At 43.6% G+C, this 15,788-nt stretch overlaps 1 protein-coding gene across 1 annotated transcript in view; it reads right to left on the bottom strand.

The window, feature by feature from the left end:
• Window positions 1–15,788, bottom strand: part of LOC311143121 (uncharacterized protein) — a gene marked incomplete at its 5' end in the record, with an annotated part of 82,326 nt that overhangs the window by 47,834 nt on the left and 18,704 nt on the right. Inside the window, one exon of the mRNA XM_084178919.1 lies at window positions 10,496–10,570. Coding sequence (XP_084035045.1) covers window positions 10,496–10,570 — 75 coding nt within the window. The remainder of the gene's footprint in view (window positions 1–10,495; window positions 10,571–15,788) is intronic.

Genomic DNA, 15,788 nt, shown 5'->3' on the forward strand with positions numbered 1-15,788 from the left:
GGCTTAAAGTGGTCCTATGAATAGATACTCCAATCACCGCTGTGGAGCTTTGCAGCTCCTTCAGGGTTATCTTTGGTCTCTTTGTTGCCTCTTTAATTAATGCCCTCCTTGCCTGGTCCGTGAGTTTTGGTGGGCGGCCCTCTCTTGGCAGGTTTGTTGTGGTGCCATATTCTTTCAATTTTTTAATAATGGATTGAATGGTGCTCCGTGGGATGTTCAAAGTTTTGGATATTTTTTTATAACCCAACCCTGATCTGTACTTCTCCATAACGTTGTCCTTGACCTGTTTGGAGAGCTCCTTGGTCTTCATGGTGCCGCTTGCTTGGTGGTGCCCCTTGCTTAGTGGTGTTGCAGACTCTGGGGCCTTTCAGAACAGGTGTATATATACTGAGATCATGTGACAGATCATGTGACACTTAGATTGCACACAGGTGGACTTTATTTAACTAATTATGTGACTTCTGAAGGTAATTGGTTGCACCAGATCTTATTTAGGGGCTTCATAGCAAAGGGGTGAATACATATGCACACACCACTTTTCCATTATTTATTTTTTAGAATTGTTTGAAACAAGTTATTCACCAATTTGGACTATTTTGTGTATGTCCATTACATGAAATCCAAATAAAAATCAATTTAAATTACAGGTTGTAATGCAACAAAATACAAAAAACGGCAAGGGGGATGAATACTTTTGCAAGGCACTGTATACATACATATAAATACATATCTTAAAAAAAAAAAAAAAATCCTTTATTACTTTCCAACCCCACCACCCCTCCCCTAATTGGAGTGAACTAGTGAACAACAACGCTTAGGCCTCTACTTCTTATACATACTATATACATTTTATGGACACAGTCAATTTTACAATAATTATATTTTGTTTGATTTTTTCCGATCATTTTCATGATGTCCATCCGGTTTGCCTCTACATGCCATATCCTCCAAACTGTGCTCTTTCACAAAGTTCTCAACCTATATACTTATTTTGGATTTTGTTGTTATTATTAGTCCCAACCTTCAGCTCCATTCAACCCCTCTCATCTATCTCTTAACACCATCCATAGTGAATTTCTACTTGCCATATATTTCTCAACTGTACTGTGATGTTTCACAAAAGTTCTGAACCATTCTATTCTCATTGTTTCTACACATTGTAAATTGAAAATAAACATTTTTGCTAAAAGTATTATTATATTATTGATCAATTGACTATGACTTTTCAGATCACCCAGTAATGCTATCTGCAGGGTTAGCTCCAGTTATATATTGCAATCATTCAGCCATTCCTGGACCTGTGACCAAAAACAAGCTACAAATGGACAGTATCAAAACATATGATCTAATGATTCTTTCTCTTCGCAGCAAAATCTGCAGAGCTGGGAAGATTGTATCCCCCATATAAATAACATTATATTGGTTGCAAGAATTTTGTGTAATAATTTAAATGGAAAAATTATACGTTTTGAATACGGAATCGTTTTGTGTATCAGTTCATAAACCATTTGCCATGGAATTGGTATGTAAAAAATCTCTTCCCAACTATTTTGCAATTTATATGGGACTGCTGTCAATCCGTTGGTCCTTAAATGAAACTGGTATACTTTTTTATTTATCCCAATTTTCTTTAACCAATTATGGTCTTTAATGCAGGGCCAACAGACAAGTTCCTTACTTTTTCCCCCTTCTACTTTCCTCTTCCATTTTAGCGGTAATGCTGCAATTATTTGGTTGTAATTTTGGGTAGAGCAGACATTTCCATATGTTTTTGTTAGCTGCATGTGCGACATAACTCCACCAGTTCTACCTATGATATCATTTACGAAGATTATACCTTTTTAAAACATTTTTTCCAAAAATAATGGTTTTTTATCAATTAGTATATTTTAGTTTAACCACAATTTTTGTTGCATTATTTGTTCTGTCGTTTCTGGAGGATTAAATTGAAATTGCAACCAACTTTCTATGGCTTGTCTTAGAAATAGTGATATTTGGGAGATAATTTCCTTTTCAAATAACTGAAAGTGAGAGGTTGTAATCTGAATAAAGGGAAAAAGGCCATTCTTGAACATTGGGTGAGACAATCTTACTAATTTGCTAGAGAACCAGTTCGGATTTAAGGATAACTTTGTATGACTGAAGCTTTTAGTGATAGGTCTAATCCTTTAATATTTAATCATTTCTGTACTCCGAATTCATTATATAAATAGGCCCGTTTAACTTTGTCTGGCTTGCCGTTCCAAATAAAATGTCACGCCCTGGCTCTGGGACTCTTATATGTTGAGCCAGGGTGTGTAGTTTCTATGTGTTTGTGTTCTGTGGTTAAGTTCTAGTGCTTGTGTTTCTATGTTGGCCGGGGTGGTTCTCAATCAGAGGCAACGTGAATCAGCTGTTGCTTGTTGTCTCTGATTGGGAACCATACTTCATTTGTGGGATCTTGTTCCGTTTGGTTTGTGTAACCGTAGGACTTCACGTTTCGTATCGCTTGTTGTTTTGTTCGTGTGATCATTCAAATTAAAAGTATGTTCACATTCCACGCTGCGCCTTGGTCCTCTGTGTATGACGATCGTGACAGAAGATCCCACCATATCTGGACCAAGCAGCGTGTCCAGGAGCCAACGCCAGAGAGGGCTCTAAAGGACATCAACCTCGACTGGGTCAAGCCGCGGGAGGAGGAGAGAGGCTGGACTTGGGAGCAGAGGAGCGAGAGTCTGGCGAGAGCCATGGAGGCCTGGCCCACGGGGAGGAGAGACGCCCAGAATTTTTTTAGGGGGGGGCTCACACCGTGGACGACGGGGCAGCAGGAGGCCGGGATAGAGTGGTTCAGCGGGTTGGTAAAGGAGGCCGCCAGGTTACGGGAGTCACTGGTCACCAGGGGGAAATAGAATGTAGAGGCACGGCGAGAGGTACTGGGGTGTGTTGCCAGTCCGGTCCGGCCCGTTCCTGATCCACGCGTAGGGCCAGTGGTGTGTGTCCCCAGTACGGTCCGGCTTGTTCCTGTCCCTCGCACCGAGCCTGTGGTGCGCGTCGCCAGCCCGGTCCGGCATGTTCTTGCCCCTCGCACCAAGCCTGTGGTGCGCGTCGTCAGCCCGGTCCGGCCTGTTCCTGCTCCCCGCACCAAGCCAGTGGTGCGCTTCGTCAGCCCGGTTCGGCCCGTCCCTGCTCCCCGCACCAAGCCTGTGGTGCGCGTCGTCAGCCCGGTCCTGCCTGTTCCTGCTCCCCGCACCAAGCCAGTGGTGCGCTTCGTCAGCCCGGTCCGGCCTGTTCCTGCTCCCCGCACCAAGCCAATGGTGCGCGTCGTCAGCCCGGTCCGGCCTGTTCCTGCTCCCCGCACCAAGCCAGTGGTGCGCTTCGTCAGCCCGGTTCGGCCCGTCCCTGCTCCCCGCACCAAGCCAATGGTGCGCGTCGTCAGCCCGGTCCGGCCCGTCCCTGCTCCCCGCACCAAGCCTGTGGTGCGCGTCGTCAGTCCGGCACAGCCCGTGCCTGTTCCACCGGTGCCTGGTCCGGCACCGGTCAGCTGCTCCACTCCGGAGCTAGAGCAATCCGCTCCACCAGTGTTCAGTCCAGCTCCGGCCAGCAGGGCCAGACCGGACCAGGGGCGCTTTGGGGGGTTGGTTGGAGGGTGGGGGTCAAGCCCGGAGCCGGAACCGCCTCCGAGGAGGAATGCCCACCCGGCCCTCCCCTGTTCGGTTTATGTTTGGCCCGGTCGCAGTCCGCGCCTTTGGGGGGGGGGTACTGTCACGCCCTGGCTCTGGGACTCTTATATGTTGAGCCAGGGTGTGTAGTTTCTATGTGTTTGTGTTCTGTGGTTAAGTTCTAGTGCTTGTGTTTCGATGTTGGCCGGGGTGGTTCTCAATCAGAGGCAACGTGAATCAGCTGTTGCTTGTTGTCTCTGATTGGGAACCATACTTAGGCAGCCGTTTGGGCATTGTCATTTGTGGGATCTTGTTCCGTTTGGTTTGTGTAACCGTAGGACTTCACGTTTCGTATCGTTTGTTGTTTTGTTCGTGTGATCATTCAAATTAAAAGTATGTTCGCATTCCACGCTGCGCCTTGGTCCTCTGTGTATGACGATCGTGACATAAAATGGAATATTTATTTCTCATATAATTTAAAAAACTGTTCGCTAGGCGTAGGCAAGACCATAAGCAAATAGGTAAACTGGGATAATACTAAAGAGTTAATCAGGGTGATTTTTCCACAAATAGACAGGTATTTACCTTTCCATGGTAGCAAGATCTTATCTATTTTTGCTAACTTTCTATTAAAATGCATTGGTGTGAGATCATTTATTTCTATTGGGATATGTATTCCGAGTATATCCACATCACCATCAGACATAACCCCTCTCTTCTTTCCTCTCCTCTCATCTCATCCCCATACCTACACATAGAGTCCCCCCCCCCCCCCACACACAATCTACACTAAGTAATCCAGATGCTGTAAATAGCTGGCTGGAATGGATGGCTGAGTAGTTGGCTATGGCGAGGTGTCTACCCATCAGTACCATCCATATGGATGTGCATTTATCACCCTCCATCCTCCACCATCTCTTTCCACATCACACGTCAGGATGTGAAGTCCCTGCAGCGCCTCCTTTTAATGAGAACACTGGCCTGGGGTCAGGGTGTGTGGATGCATTTTGTTTGTGAGTGTGTATGTGTGTGTGGGCATTTGATTGTACATACATTATGCATGGCTATGTTTGATGTTTGATAGATATCTTATATGACTGTTTGTGTGATGTGTGTGACCGAGGTACTCTGTGTTTGTGTGTGTGTGTGTTGCGTGCCTATGTTTGCGTGAAGAAGGAGTGAAGGCGACTGGTGTATTTTCACAGCAGTTTTATGCATGTGTGTTTGTATATGTCTACATACACATCAATACACACCAGGGATTCAAACAGCAGCCATCGCTTCATCGAAATGAAAGACGGAAGGATCTTCATCTCTGAAATGGGGGAGACATCTATGCAGGAGAACACAATAACTGTTGCCAGCTTTGCATTCCTAAACATTTCTTCCAGATGGCTTATTTCCATAATGACATCGCAGCGCTTCGGCGTGCCCGAATAAAACAGAGAAAGAGAAGAAGACGAGGCGGATGTTATTTCCTCTCGCATCACCTTTGATGATGGGGGTCAGGTTGGAGGAGGTGACGCCATGGCAGCTAGGGTGGGGAAGACTCTCACACCTGACCCCTTGACCCCTGGTCAAGATTGGTACTCTGTCTCTCCGGTCTAGCCCATGCCTTTATTAAGGGATTCAGGAGGGTTTCTGGTGATCTGTATTCCCTGCTGGGTTGGAGCAAGTTTATAGTAACACAGAGAGAGATGCTCACTCCTGATTTTCAAACGCCTGTTTCTGTCCCATTGAAATGAGGAAGTGCTCTGGGCTGCTAAGTGACTGGCTGTGTTGGTGGAGGTGGTGGAGGGAGAGAGAGGGGGGACGTGGGATTGAGATACGCAGGGGGACGGACGGTACGGTAGCATACTGCGGTCTCCAGTCCTCTTATCTGCCACCGAACAGAGCTGACACGGCTGAAATATAACAGCAGGATGTGTTGACAAGGCCAGGAAACACACTGTAAAAAAATAACTCTGCCACAAAGCTGCTCCACACACACCACCTCAGTGAGATTGTAGATGTATGTGAAAGAGCCAGAGAATCTGTCCACCAGCAGATGTATTGTAACTGAAGAAGTAGCTCCTTACATTACAGTAGGTCCCCTATGCCAGCAAACCATTCTAATTTAATTTCAGATCCTACTAAAGCTATCACAGTGCCTAAAAAAAGCTTCACAATCACAATACAGGTCAAATACCAGCCTAAACCACAAAGCCACCTGCACCAAGCCAGTCCATCCAATCAAATACTGACACAAAACATCAATCAAAAAACTCAATGACTTGCGCAATACTAACGACACCATAAAACCACTCATGTATCCAAAGACAACATAGATATTAGGCAAATGAGTGCCAGTGGCCTATATGCAGCCATATGCAACACTCTCCAAGCTCCACTCTATCCCCCTCCTCTCTGTCTTACAGCGGGTGCTTCAAAACAAAATGAGCTCCACTCCCTTGGCCAAAGTCAATTTTTAACCTCCCAAGCAACCGAGATTACTGCAAATCCCTGGAAGCTACAAGGACCGAGAAAATGTGTTTTCACCTTCCATGTTCTACATCAAGGTCATGGACTATGAGAGAAGGCCAGCCTGGCGGACGAGGGCTGCCTGGAAGAGGAATACACTGTGTGGTGGTGGTGGTGGTGGTAGCGGGGAGGCAGGAGTAGATGATCGTTTTAATGGGAAAGCCAGGGGGGATTAGCTAAGAGTGAAAAGTTAACTCTCCACCATCGCCCTGCCTGACACTTCACCGCTCACTGCTGCAGCGCCCTCCTCTTCCTCCTGTCTGATCAGAAGGAGGAGGGAAACACTGCACCTGCTTTTTTAACAGCCACCCCCATCTCTTCATCTCCCATCTCTACATCTCCCCTCTCTACATCTCCCATCTCTACATCTCCCATCTCTACATCTCCCATCCCTACATCTCCCATGCCTCCACTGAGTCAATCTACCGACCAGAGATCTGCACTATAACATCAGTGTCTCATCATTAAACATCACACACCTGCACAGTAACATCAGTGTGTCATCATATAAGAGGATGGCTGGGTGCCATGGCTTTCTACCGCAGACCCACATACACCAGGAGACAGGTTTCCCCATGGGCCTGTGCTTTCATCTTTATTTGTACCTCTCCAGTCTACAATAATGACACTCTGGCAGGAGGCCTAATGGAAGTCTAATAGTCCTCTAAATAGGGGTGGCTCAGAGGGAGGGGAGAAACAGGGAGTTTGGGAGGAGATGGAGGAGAAAGCAGGGTTTTGGAGGGGGGATAGGGAGGGAGTAGAGGGAGGGAGGCAGGGGGTCTTGTGGGAGGCAGGAGGGAGAAGAGGGGGGAGGCCGGTGTATAGGGCGGAGATAGCCTTGGTGGGAGACAGGGATGGGGTCGTGGTAGGGGGGATGTAAGAAGGTGAGTTTGCCCCTCTGGTTAAGGTGCTGTGTGTGTATAATGACGGGATCGTCAGGGTTTACCCCAGGTGCACTCGTTGACATCAGGCCGTGTATGTATGAGGGGGAATAAACCGGCTGCTGATGTTTCAATCCCCTTCTCAGGGCTTAGTCACATCACTGGCTTCTCTAGCGCCTGCCAATTCACCTCCCCTCATCCCTCCATCCATCCCTCCATCCACAGGCAACCCTTTATTTATTTATTCAAGCTTTTATTAATCTATTTCAGTGCACTTACAGTGCACAGCATGAAATTCTCCAGCGTGGGCCCGTTGATTTTAATATAAACTGCCGTTCGCGTCTCCCTGCGGATGGGAAGGCAACCTGATCAATACTTGGCCTGGGGATAGAGCGTTTAACATGGAGTTTGAATTATACTTTAAAAGTTCCAATTACCCTGTCAAAGGCCTGGAGACTGGTGTCCAGAGGAGGCATTAGACTAGGCTGCTGCTGGCCGTATTAACAGCTGAACAACTGCACAGCTTTATGATGCTCTTTATATAAAGTTTATCACGGCCAACCTCTTGCATTAAAACATCTATAGGCCCTAAGTGTGTCATAAACAACATACAGTGCTTCATCATGTCACGTCTAGGGCCAGAAGATTCTGTAATATGTGAAGGTAAAATCTCCCAATAAAATTTCCCTAGAAGAGATTTGGACTATAAAAGCTTATGGAACTAATGCAAATAAAGCCAAACACTACCTCTACCATAGATAGAGTTGTATTGGTTATACAGCTCTGGAAAAAATTAAGAGACCACTGCAAATGTCTCTTAAATCAGCATCTCTACATGTATGACAGCAATTCCATTCCAGTGTCTGTTGAATTCCAACACAGGCACACGTCATTCTACTGAATTAGGTACTGATTACCTAACATAAACCAAATCTTATTTATTGAGGAAAAGTATAAAAACCACTGCTGTGGTCATCACTATCCTCTTGCAATATGACCAGCTGGATTGCAAAATCAGTGCTAATATTACCTCAAAAGTAATATAATCAAAAAATAACTATTGACCATGCCAAAGGTTTTCAGTGAGGAAAAGAAGGGTTCAATTCTGGCTTTACTGGCAGAGGGATACAGTGAGCGTCAGGTTGCTTCCATCCGTAAAATTTCAAAGACGGCGGTTCATAAAAACAAGGTCAAGCAGCAGACATTGGGGACAACAAAGCTACAGACCGGCAGAGGGCGAAAACGACTCTCTACTGACCGGGATGACCGCCAACTCATTCGAATGTCACTCAACAACCGTAGGATGACATAAAGTGACCTACAAAAAGAATGGCAAACGGCAGCTGGGGTGATGTGCACGGTGAGGACGGTTCGAAACAGGCTCCTAGGGGCAGGGCTGAAGTCGTGCAAAGCTAGAAAAAAGCCCTTCATCAATGAGAAGCAAAGAAGAGCCAGGCTGAGGTTTGCAAAAGACCATAAGGATTGGACCGTAGAGGACTGGAGTAAGGTCATCTTCTCTGATGAGTCCAATTTTCAGCTTTGCCCAACACCTGGTCGTCTAATGGTTAGACGGAGACCTGGAGAGGTCTACAAGCCACAGTGTCTCGCACCCACTGTGAAATTTGGCGGAGGATCGGTGATGATCTGGGGGTGCTTCAGCAAGGCTGGAATCAGGCAGATTTGTCTTTGTGAAGGACGTATGAATCAAGCCACGTACAAGGTTGTCCTGGAAGAAAACTTGCTTCCTTTTGCTCTGACATTGTTCCCCAACTCTGAGGATTGGTTTTTCCAGCAGGACAATGTGCCATGTCACACAGCCTGGTCAATCAAGGTGTGGATGGAGGACCACCAGGTCAAGACCTTGTCATGGCCAGCCCAATCTCCAGACCTGAACCCCATTGAAAACTTCTGGAATGTGATCAAGAGGAAGATGGATGGTCACAAGCCATCAAACAAAGCCGAGCTGCTTGAAATTTTGCGCCAGGAGTGGCATAAAGTCACCCAACATCAATGTGAAAGACTGGTGGACAGCATGCCAAGACGCATGAAAGCTGTGATTGAAAATCAGGGTTATTCCACCAAATATTGATTTCTGAACTCTTCCTAAGTTAAAACATTACTATTGTGTTGTTTAAAAATGAACATGAACTTATTTTCTTTGCATTATTCGAGGTCTGACAACACTGCATCTTTTTTGTTATCTTGACCAGTTGTCATTTTCTGCAAATAAATGCTCTAAATGACAATATTTTTATTTGGAATTTGAGAGAAATGTTGTCAGTAGTTTATAGAATAAAACAAAAATGTTATTTTTACCCAAACACATACCTATAAATAGTAAAACCAGAGAAACTGATAATTTTGCAGTGGTCTCTTATTTTTTTCCGCAGCTGTATATGCAGACAAATGTAAAGGTATTGGTATAGTAGGAAATCATCCCTGCAGACTTCCATCGGGCCCTTCTCATGTCTGAACATCTTTCATGCTGGTAGGACTGTGACGATCGTGACAAGGACCCTTCTACAAAGAAGATATTAATAATATATTGTTTCCTGGCCTTCCTCTATCCTCCTCCTCTTTCTCCCTCCCAGTCCTCCTGTCCTCCTACAGCTCTCAGCCCAGGCACCTCTGACAAATGATTACGTCTGACCCCAGGGTGGTAACACCTGTGTCCCCCCCCCCGTCCCCACTCCTGTCCCTATTTCAAAAACCTATTACAGAGATCTGAGCTGCTGTCAGACATTTCCCATTCTGCCTTATCAGTGGCGGGACTGATGTCTGGCACGGCAAACAGACTCTGTGTAAAGTGCTTAAATAAAGCATGAAATCAACAGGATGCCTGCCTGAGGCATGCTATATCACAGCACCACATCTCCCTGGCCAGAGGCCCCCACCCGCAGCCCTGCGGAGCTGCTCACCTTCACACAACATGTGCTCCATTTGGGCTCATCAACTGGAACCCACCCGGCTTCAAGTCAACTCTTTTAACTAATTTTAGTTTTTGATGCACATAAGGCTGGATATAAAAATAATTCCAATCTGACTCTGTGTGACTGTGTGTACGTCTGCCATTTTTCTGCCTCCCAACAGATGGATTTGCATACATTGGGAGTGAGGCTGAGGACTTGAAAATCCCTCCTCCATTTTAGCCGTTTGGTCATGGTGGCGTTCATACACAGGCTAAATAGAGTAAGCTATTTATACCACATTTTGCAGCTTTCAACAGGCTGGTTCCGAAATCCAGACACGTAACACACTTATCACTCACTCCACAGCTTATCTGGTGAGTGTTTATTTGTGTATTCATGTGTGTGTGTGTTTGTGTTTGTTTGTTTGTTTGTGTGTGTGTGTGTGGGGGGGGGGGGGGGTGGGTGGGTGGGTGGGTGGGTGGGAGGGTGGGAAGGAGGTGAGCTAAACAGGGCTGTAAGACAGATATGTGAAGAGCAGAGAACTTACCAGGGAACTGGTAGCTGTAGCTCGGGGCGAATCCAGTGTATCCACGGCCGTACGTCGCCACAATGTTAGGGTAACCTTGAGAAAGAAAAGGTACAAAATACGTTATAGGACTTCATTCAGTATAAAGGCATTGCAGTGGTGGAAAAAGTACCCAAATGTCATACTTGAGTAAAAGTAAAGATACTTTAATAGTAAAGTAAAAGAGAAAGTCACCCAGTAAAATACTACTTGAGTAAAAGTCTAAAATTATTTGGTTTTAATATACTTAAGCATCAAATGTAAATGTAATTGCTAAAATATACTTAAGTATCAAAAGTAAAATCATAAATAATTTCAAATTCCTTATATTAAGCAAACCAGACAGCACAATATTTGTTTTATTTTTTATTTTTACGGATAGCTAGGGGCACACTCCAACACTCAGACATCATTTACAAATGAAGCATTTGTGTTTAGTGAGTCCGCCAGATAAGAGGCAGTAGTGATGACCAGAGATGTTATCTTGATTAGTGTGTGAATTGGACCATTTTCCTGTCCTGCTAAGCATTGAAAATGTAATGAGTACTTTTGGGTGTCAGGGAAAATGTAAAAGTTGTCAAAAATATAAACAGTTAAGTAAAGTACAGATACCCCAAAAAACTACTTAAGTTGTACTTTCAACTATTTCTACTTAAGTACTTTACACCACTGAGGCATTGTCAATGCCTTTTGCCTCTGCAAGAGGGATATAGACATGTAAATATCTGGACCACACTGGGAATACGTTTGTATAAAACTTTGCATAATGCTTTCATGAGTTATCCTCTGGGTCCAAATGTTTGTATTTTCCATACCCCAAAATAAAGTATATCAAATCAATCAACCAATCAACTGAGGAAGGCCACGCATCAAGAGCTGTCATGATGGCTTAGCATGAATAAATAGCCTGTACCTTCCCTGTTCCACCAGCCTGATGATGACTGATGAGGCTCTATGAGAAAATAACTGTGAACCATATCAATATCCAAATTGGCTTGGATGATATGCTGTAAGTATATCTATCATGTGCTGCAGCGCAATCTGATATGCAGACTAATATCATAATAATATATTTGTAAATAAATACACAGCTTTAAAATGAGTGTGTGTGTCATTTGGGAATTCATTTGCCATCTGTTGTGGTTTTCGTAGCTACCAGTGCTGACGCAGAATGTTTCATTGATGACGGGGCTCAAATGTTATTCTGGGTCTGTTTATTCCTTTGCATTTATCATTGTTGGTACACTTCTTAAAATGGGAAAATTAGCAATACGGCTGACCCCATTTTGTCGACTGGTCGATTATTTGGTCGATAAGCTGTTGGTCGACAGAGATTTTATTAGTGGAGCAGTGGCAAATATATACACTACCGGTCAAAAGTTTTAGAACACCTACTTATTCAAGGGTTTTAATTTATTTTTACTATTTTCTACATTGTAGAATAATAGTGAAGACATAAAAACTATGAAATAACACATATGGAATCATGTAGTAACCAAAAAAAGTGTTAAACAAATCTAAATATTATTCAAATAGCCACCCTTTGCCTTGATGACAGCTTTGCACACTCTTGGCATTCTCTAAACCAGCTTCATGAGGTAGTCACCTGGAATGCATTTAAATTAACAGGTGTGCCTTCTTAAATGTTAATTTGTGGAATTTCTATTCATTATCTTTTGTTTGGAGGGCTCCTGTCAATCTTGAGTAAGGACACGCACCTGGTTACGCATAGAACTAGGCCTAGGCTACCTGGCCTGCACTCAAATGTAGGCCTATAAATGTGCCTATTTGGGGATCTGATACTATTTCTGATTGTCTTAACTCTAAGCTATAAAAACAAAGAGAGTCGCACATTCTATATGTATAACCTCCCAGTAATTTATTGGGTAAAAAAACACCAACGTTTCGGCATCACTGTGCCTTCTTCAGGGTAATGTCATGAATGCTTGAACCAGGTTATGTAGACAAACAGTGCAATTAGTGCAACCATTGACAATAGTGAGGGGTGTGTCATAATTGCTAGGTTGATTAGAATGAATTGAGCGAAACTGTTAAAAGACAATAGCCCACAACATATTTAATATATTATGCCATTGTTATCATTAGCATCAACATACATTGTTTCATTTAATTTCACCTATATATTTAAACATTTCCAATTTCATTAAATGTTTTTGTTACATATAATATTTTGGTTCAACCATAATGCATAATAAGCATCATCAACAGGGGGAACATATTGGGTGCACGCTGATAAGCTGTAGAAAGAATACATTCATTTACAACACCTGTTCATAGAAAATATAATTGGTCATAAGAAGGGCCTGAGATCAAAGTCAATATTCAGACCACTAGGGGTCAATGTTTTTTAAATAGGATATCCAGTAGGCCTCCCTCTGTAGTAGTAGGGTCTCGATGTTACCTCCTCTCCTTGGTAGAGCAACATGCTCAATGCCTGTGTATTTGGGGGAGGAGATGGGATGGTGAGCTTCAACAAAGTGAGCTGCTACTGGATAGTCAGTGTTCTTACACCTGATTGAGCTGCGGTGTTCAGCTATGCGTTGTTTTAATTGTCTTTTCGTTTGTCCTACGTAGTCTTTCCCACATGTACAGGTGATGAGATAGATTACTCCCGTTGTCTTGCATGAGATGATACCCCTAACAGGGAGTTTTCGACCTGTATGTGGGTGTCTGAAGAAGGATGTTTTTGTAGTGCTATTGCATTGTTCGCATGAGCGACATTTGTAGTTCCCATTTGGAATGGGTGTCAAGAGTGTCTGAGTGGGCTCAGGGGGCAGGTCAGATCTCACTAAGCTATCCCCAATATTGCGACAACGCTTATAGACCACCAGTGGGGGTTCCTTGAAGAGCAATTCCTCTCTTGATTTTTGAGATATTTTCATCATTGCAGCATTGAGAGTTTTGTCCTTGTAGCCTCTCATTTTGAATTTATCTGTCATTTTCTTAGCATTGCTGTCAAAATCTGACTGGTGGCCACAAATTCGTTTAACCCTGCATAACTGGCTATATGGTAGACCATTCTTGAGGGGAAGGGGATGCATACTATCCGCACGTAGCAGGGTATTGTGGTCTGTTGGCTTTGTGTATAAGTCTGTATGTAATACATAATTATATTTGATGATCCATAAGTCCAGGTAACTTATTTTCTTCTCATCAATCTGCATGGAGAATTTGAGATATTCAGAGCTCTCGTTTAACAGAGTTTGGAATTCATTTAGTTCCTGCTGACTTCCTTCCCAGAGCACAAACACATAATCTATGTATCTCTTCCATAGGAGGATTTTTGTCTCTGTTTTGTAAATGAGTGCTTCCTCAAATTGTCCCACATACAGGTTTGCATAGTTGGGGGCAAAAGGGGAGCCCATGGCTACACCCTGAATTTGAAGGAAAAAGTCTGACTCAAAGATGAAGTAGTTATTGGATAATACCGGTTCAGCAAGTTGCAAGATGTAATCATTGGATGGAGCAAGGAAAGGGTCTCTCTGCTGAAGGAATTGTCTTAACTCACCATCACTAATTTTTCTTCACTTTAAACAGCAAGTAAACAAAGTCTGTTTTTTACATCCATTGAGAATGACAATAGTTCATCAACGTAGCCTATTTGAAAAATCTTTCCAGCTCTCTCCCTTTCGATAACCATTCAGCATGAAAGGGGAAAAAAATGTCCTGTGGAAATGTCATAAAATAGGCCTACCTGATTACTTCCAATCCCTTGCGCAAATAGTCTACAGCTGTGTGTGTCTGTCTGTCTGGAGCTCACTGGCACGGAAACTCTGAGGGCCCAGAATATTTTATACAATGTTGCAAGTTTGCTAGCACAATCAGGCTGGACCAAGTTAATAGCTGATGCAATGTTTCAAGTTCCTTTCAGACAGGCCATGCATAGCCAATGTGATATATAGGATATTTATTTTTATCAGGATATTTTCTACCTGCAGGCTGCAATGTTTTTATTTTAGGTTTGTATCATTTTCATTTAGATATAATTTTGATTAACCACATGACATTGATTTTGAGATATGAACTTTATTATAAATGAAATTAAACTATTCCACGAAAATGTGTATATCAAAATCATAACTGGTACGATAACTTGGCACTCCAAATGGAAAAGGTTGCCGACCGCTGGTGTAGCCTATTACCGGCAACTTTAGGAGTGGACCAGCAGCAGCGGGCAGTAAGAGGAGGGGGGTCGGGAACAGTTTCTTCTGGTTAGGCTATATTGATCTCTGGCTCCCTCTTTAGTAATTTGTGTGTCTTCATTTTTAAACGCAGTGCTTAAAGCATCAGACAAGCTCAGTAGCCTACATATAGTTGATTTTATTCAAAAATAGGGTGTGTCTATATATGGAAAAATACACGTTTTAAAATTTTGACCAATCAATTGGTCAAAAGAACAGACGACTATCGGTTTTGTCGGGGACAGCCCTAATTAGCAATATATCAGCTGAACAGTTACCAGTTGAAACACACCAGGAAACACAGGGGAAAGTAGGAGAGATGCACGCACGCACATATAGAGATGCACGCACGCACACACACACACACACACACACACAACACACAGTATCAGTGCCATCAGGATGGAGGAGAGTGTGAGTGTGAGTATGAGTGTGTGTGTGTGTGTGTGTGTGTGAGTGAGTGAGTGAGTGTGTAAGGGGGCTGAGTGAAGCTGAAGCAGACCCGGCGGGCCAACAAGACAAAGTTTACTTATTGTTCCTCTGCTGTCAGGACGCTCATTACAACCACCAGCCCACAAGTTAATTATCTGGACAGCTTTCAAACAGCAGCAGCTGGGGGAACATATTGAGAAACAGAGTGTGTGTTTGGGATGTGTGTGAGAGCTGAGTGTGTGTTTGTGTGTGTTTGTGTGCATGATTGTGTATCCCTCTGTATATTGAGAAATTTGAGTTTGTGAACAGGTGAGTAAGTGAGTGAGTGAGTTTGATTGATCGAATGACAGATCAAGGAAGATCAGTTTGATCATCGCAAACATACAGTTCCTTTTAAAGCGAGGCTATTTCAAAGCCTTTATCTTTTGTCATAAAAAGCTGTTATCATCTCCAGCCAAAGCTTTGTCTAAATTAGCCAGTAAAAAGGGATTCCCTCTGGCAAGAAGCAAATCACTAGACTCCACTCTGATATCTTTGTTTTATAGAGAACACACACCATGATAGCCTTAAACAGAAAATACCAGGAAAAGCCTGTTTCACTGCAGATATTATTCTATGTGTTAAGGTTATCACAGAGTACT

This window comes from Coregonus lavaretus (genome assembly GCF_964263955.1).
Source record: "Coregonus lavaretus genome assembly, chromosome: 15".
In the NCBI taxonomy this organism is placed as follows: Eukaryota; Metazoa; Chordata; class Actinopteri; order Salmoniformes; family Salmonidae; genus Coregonus; species Coregonus lavaretus.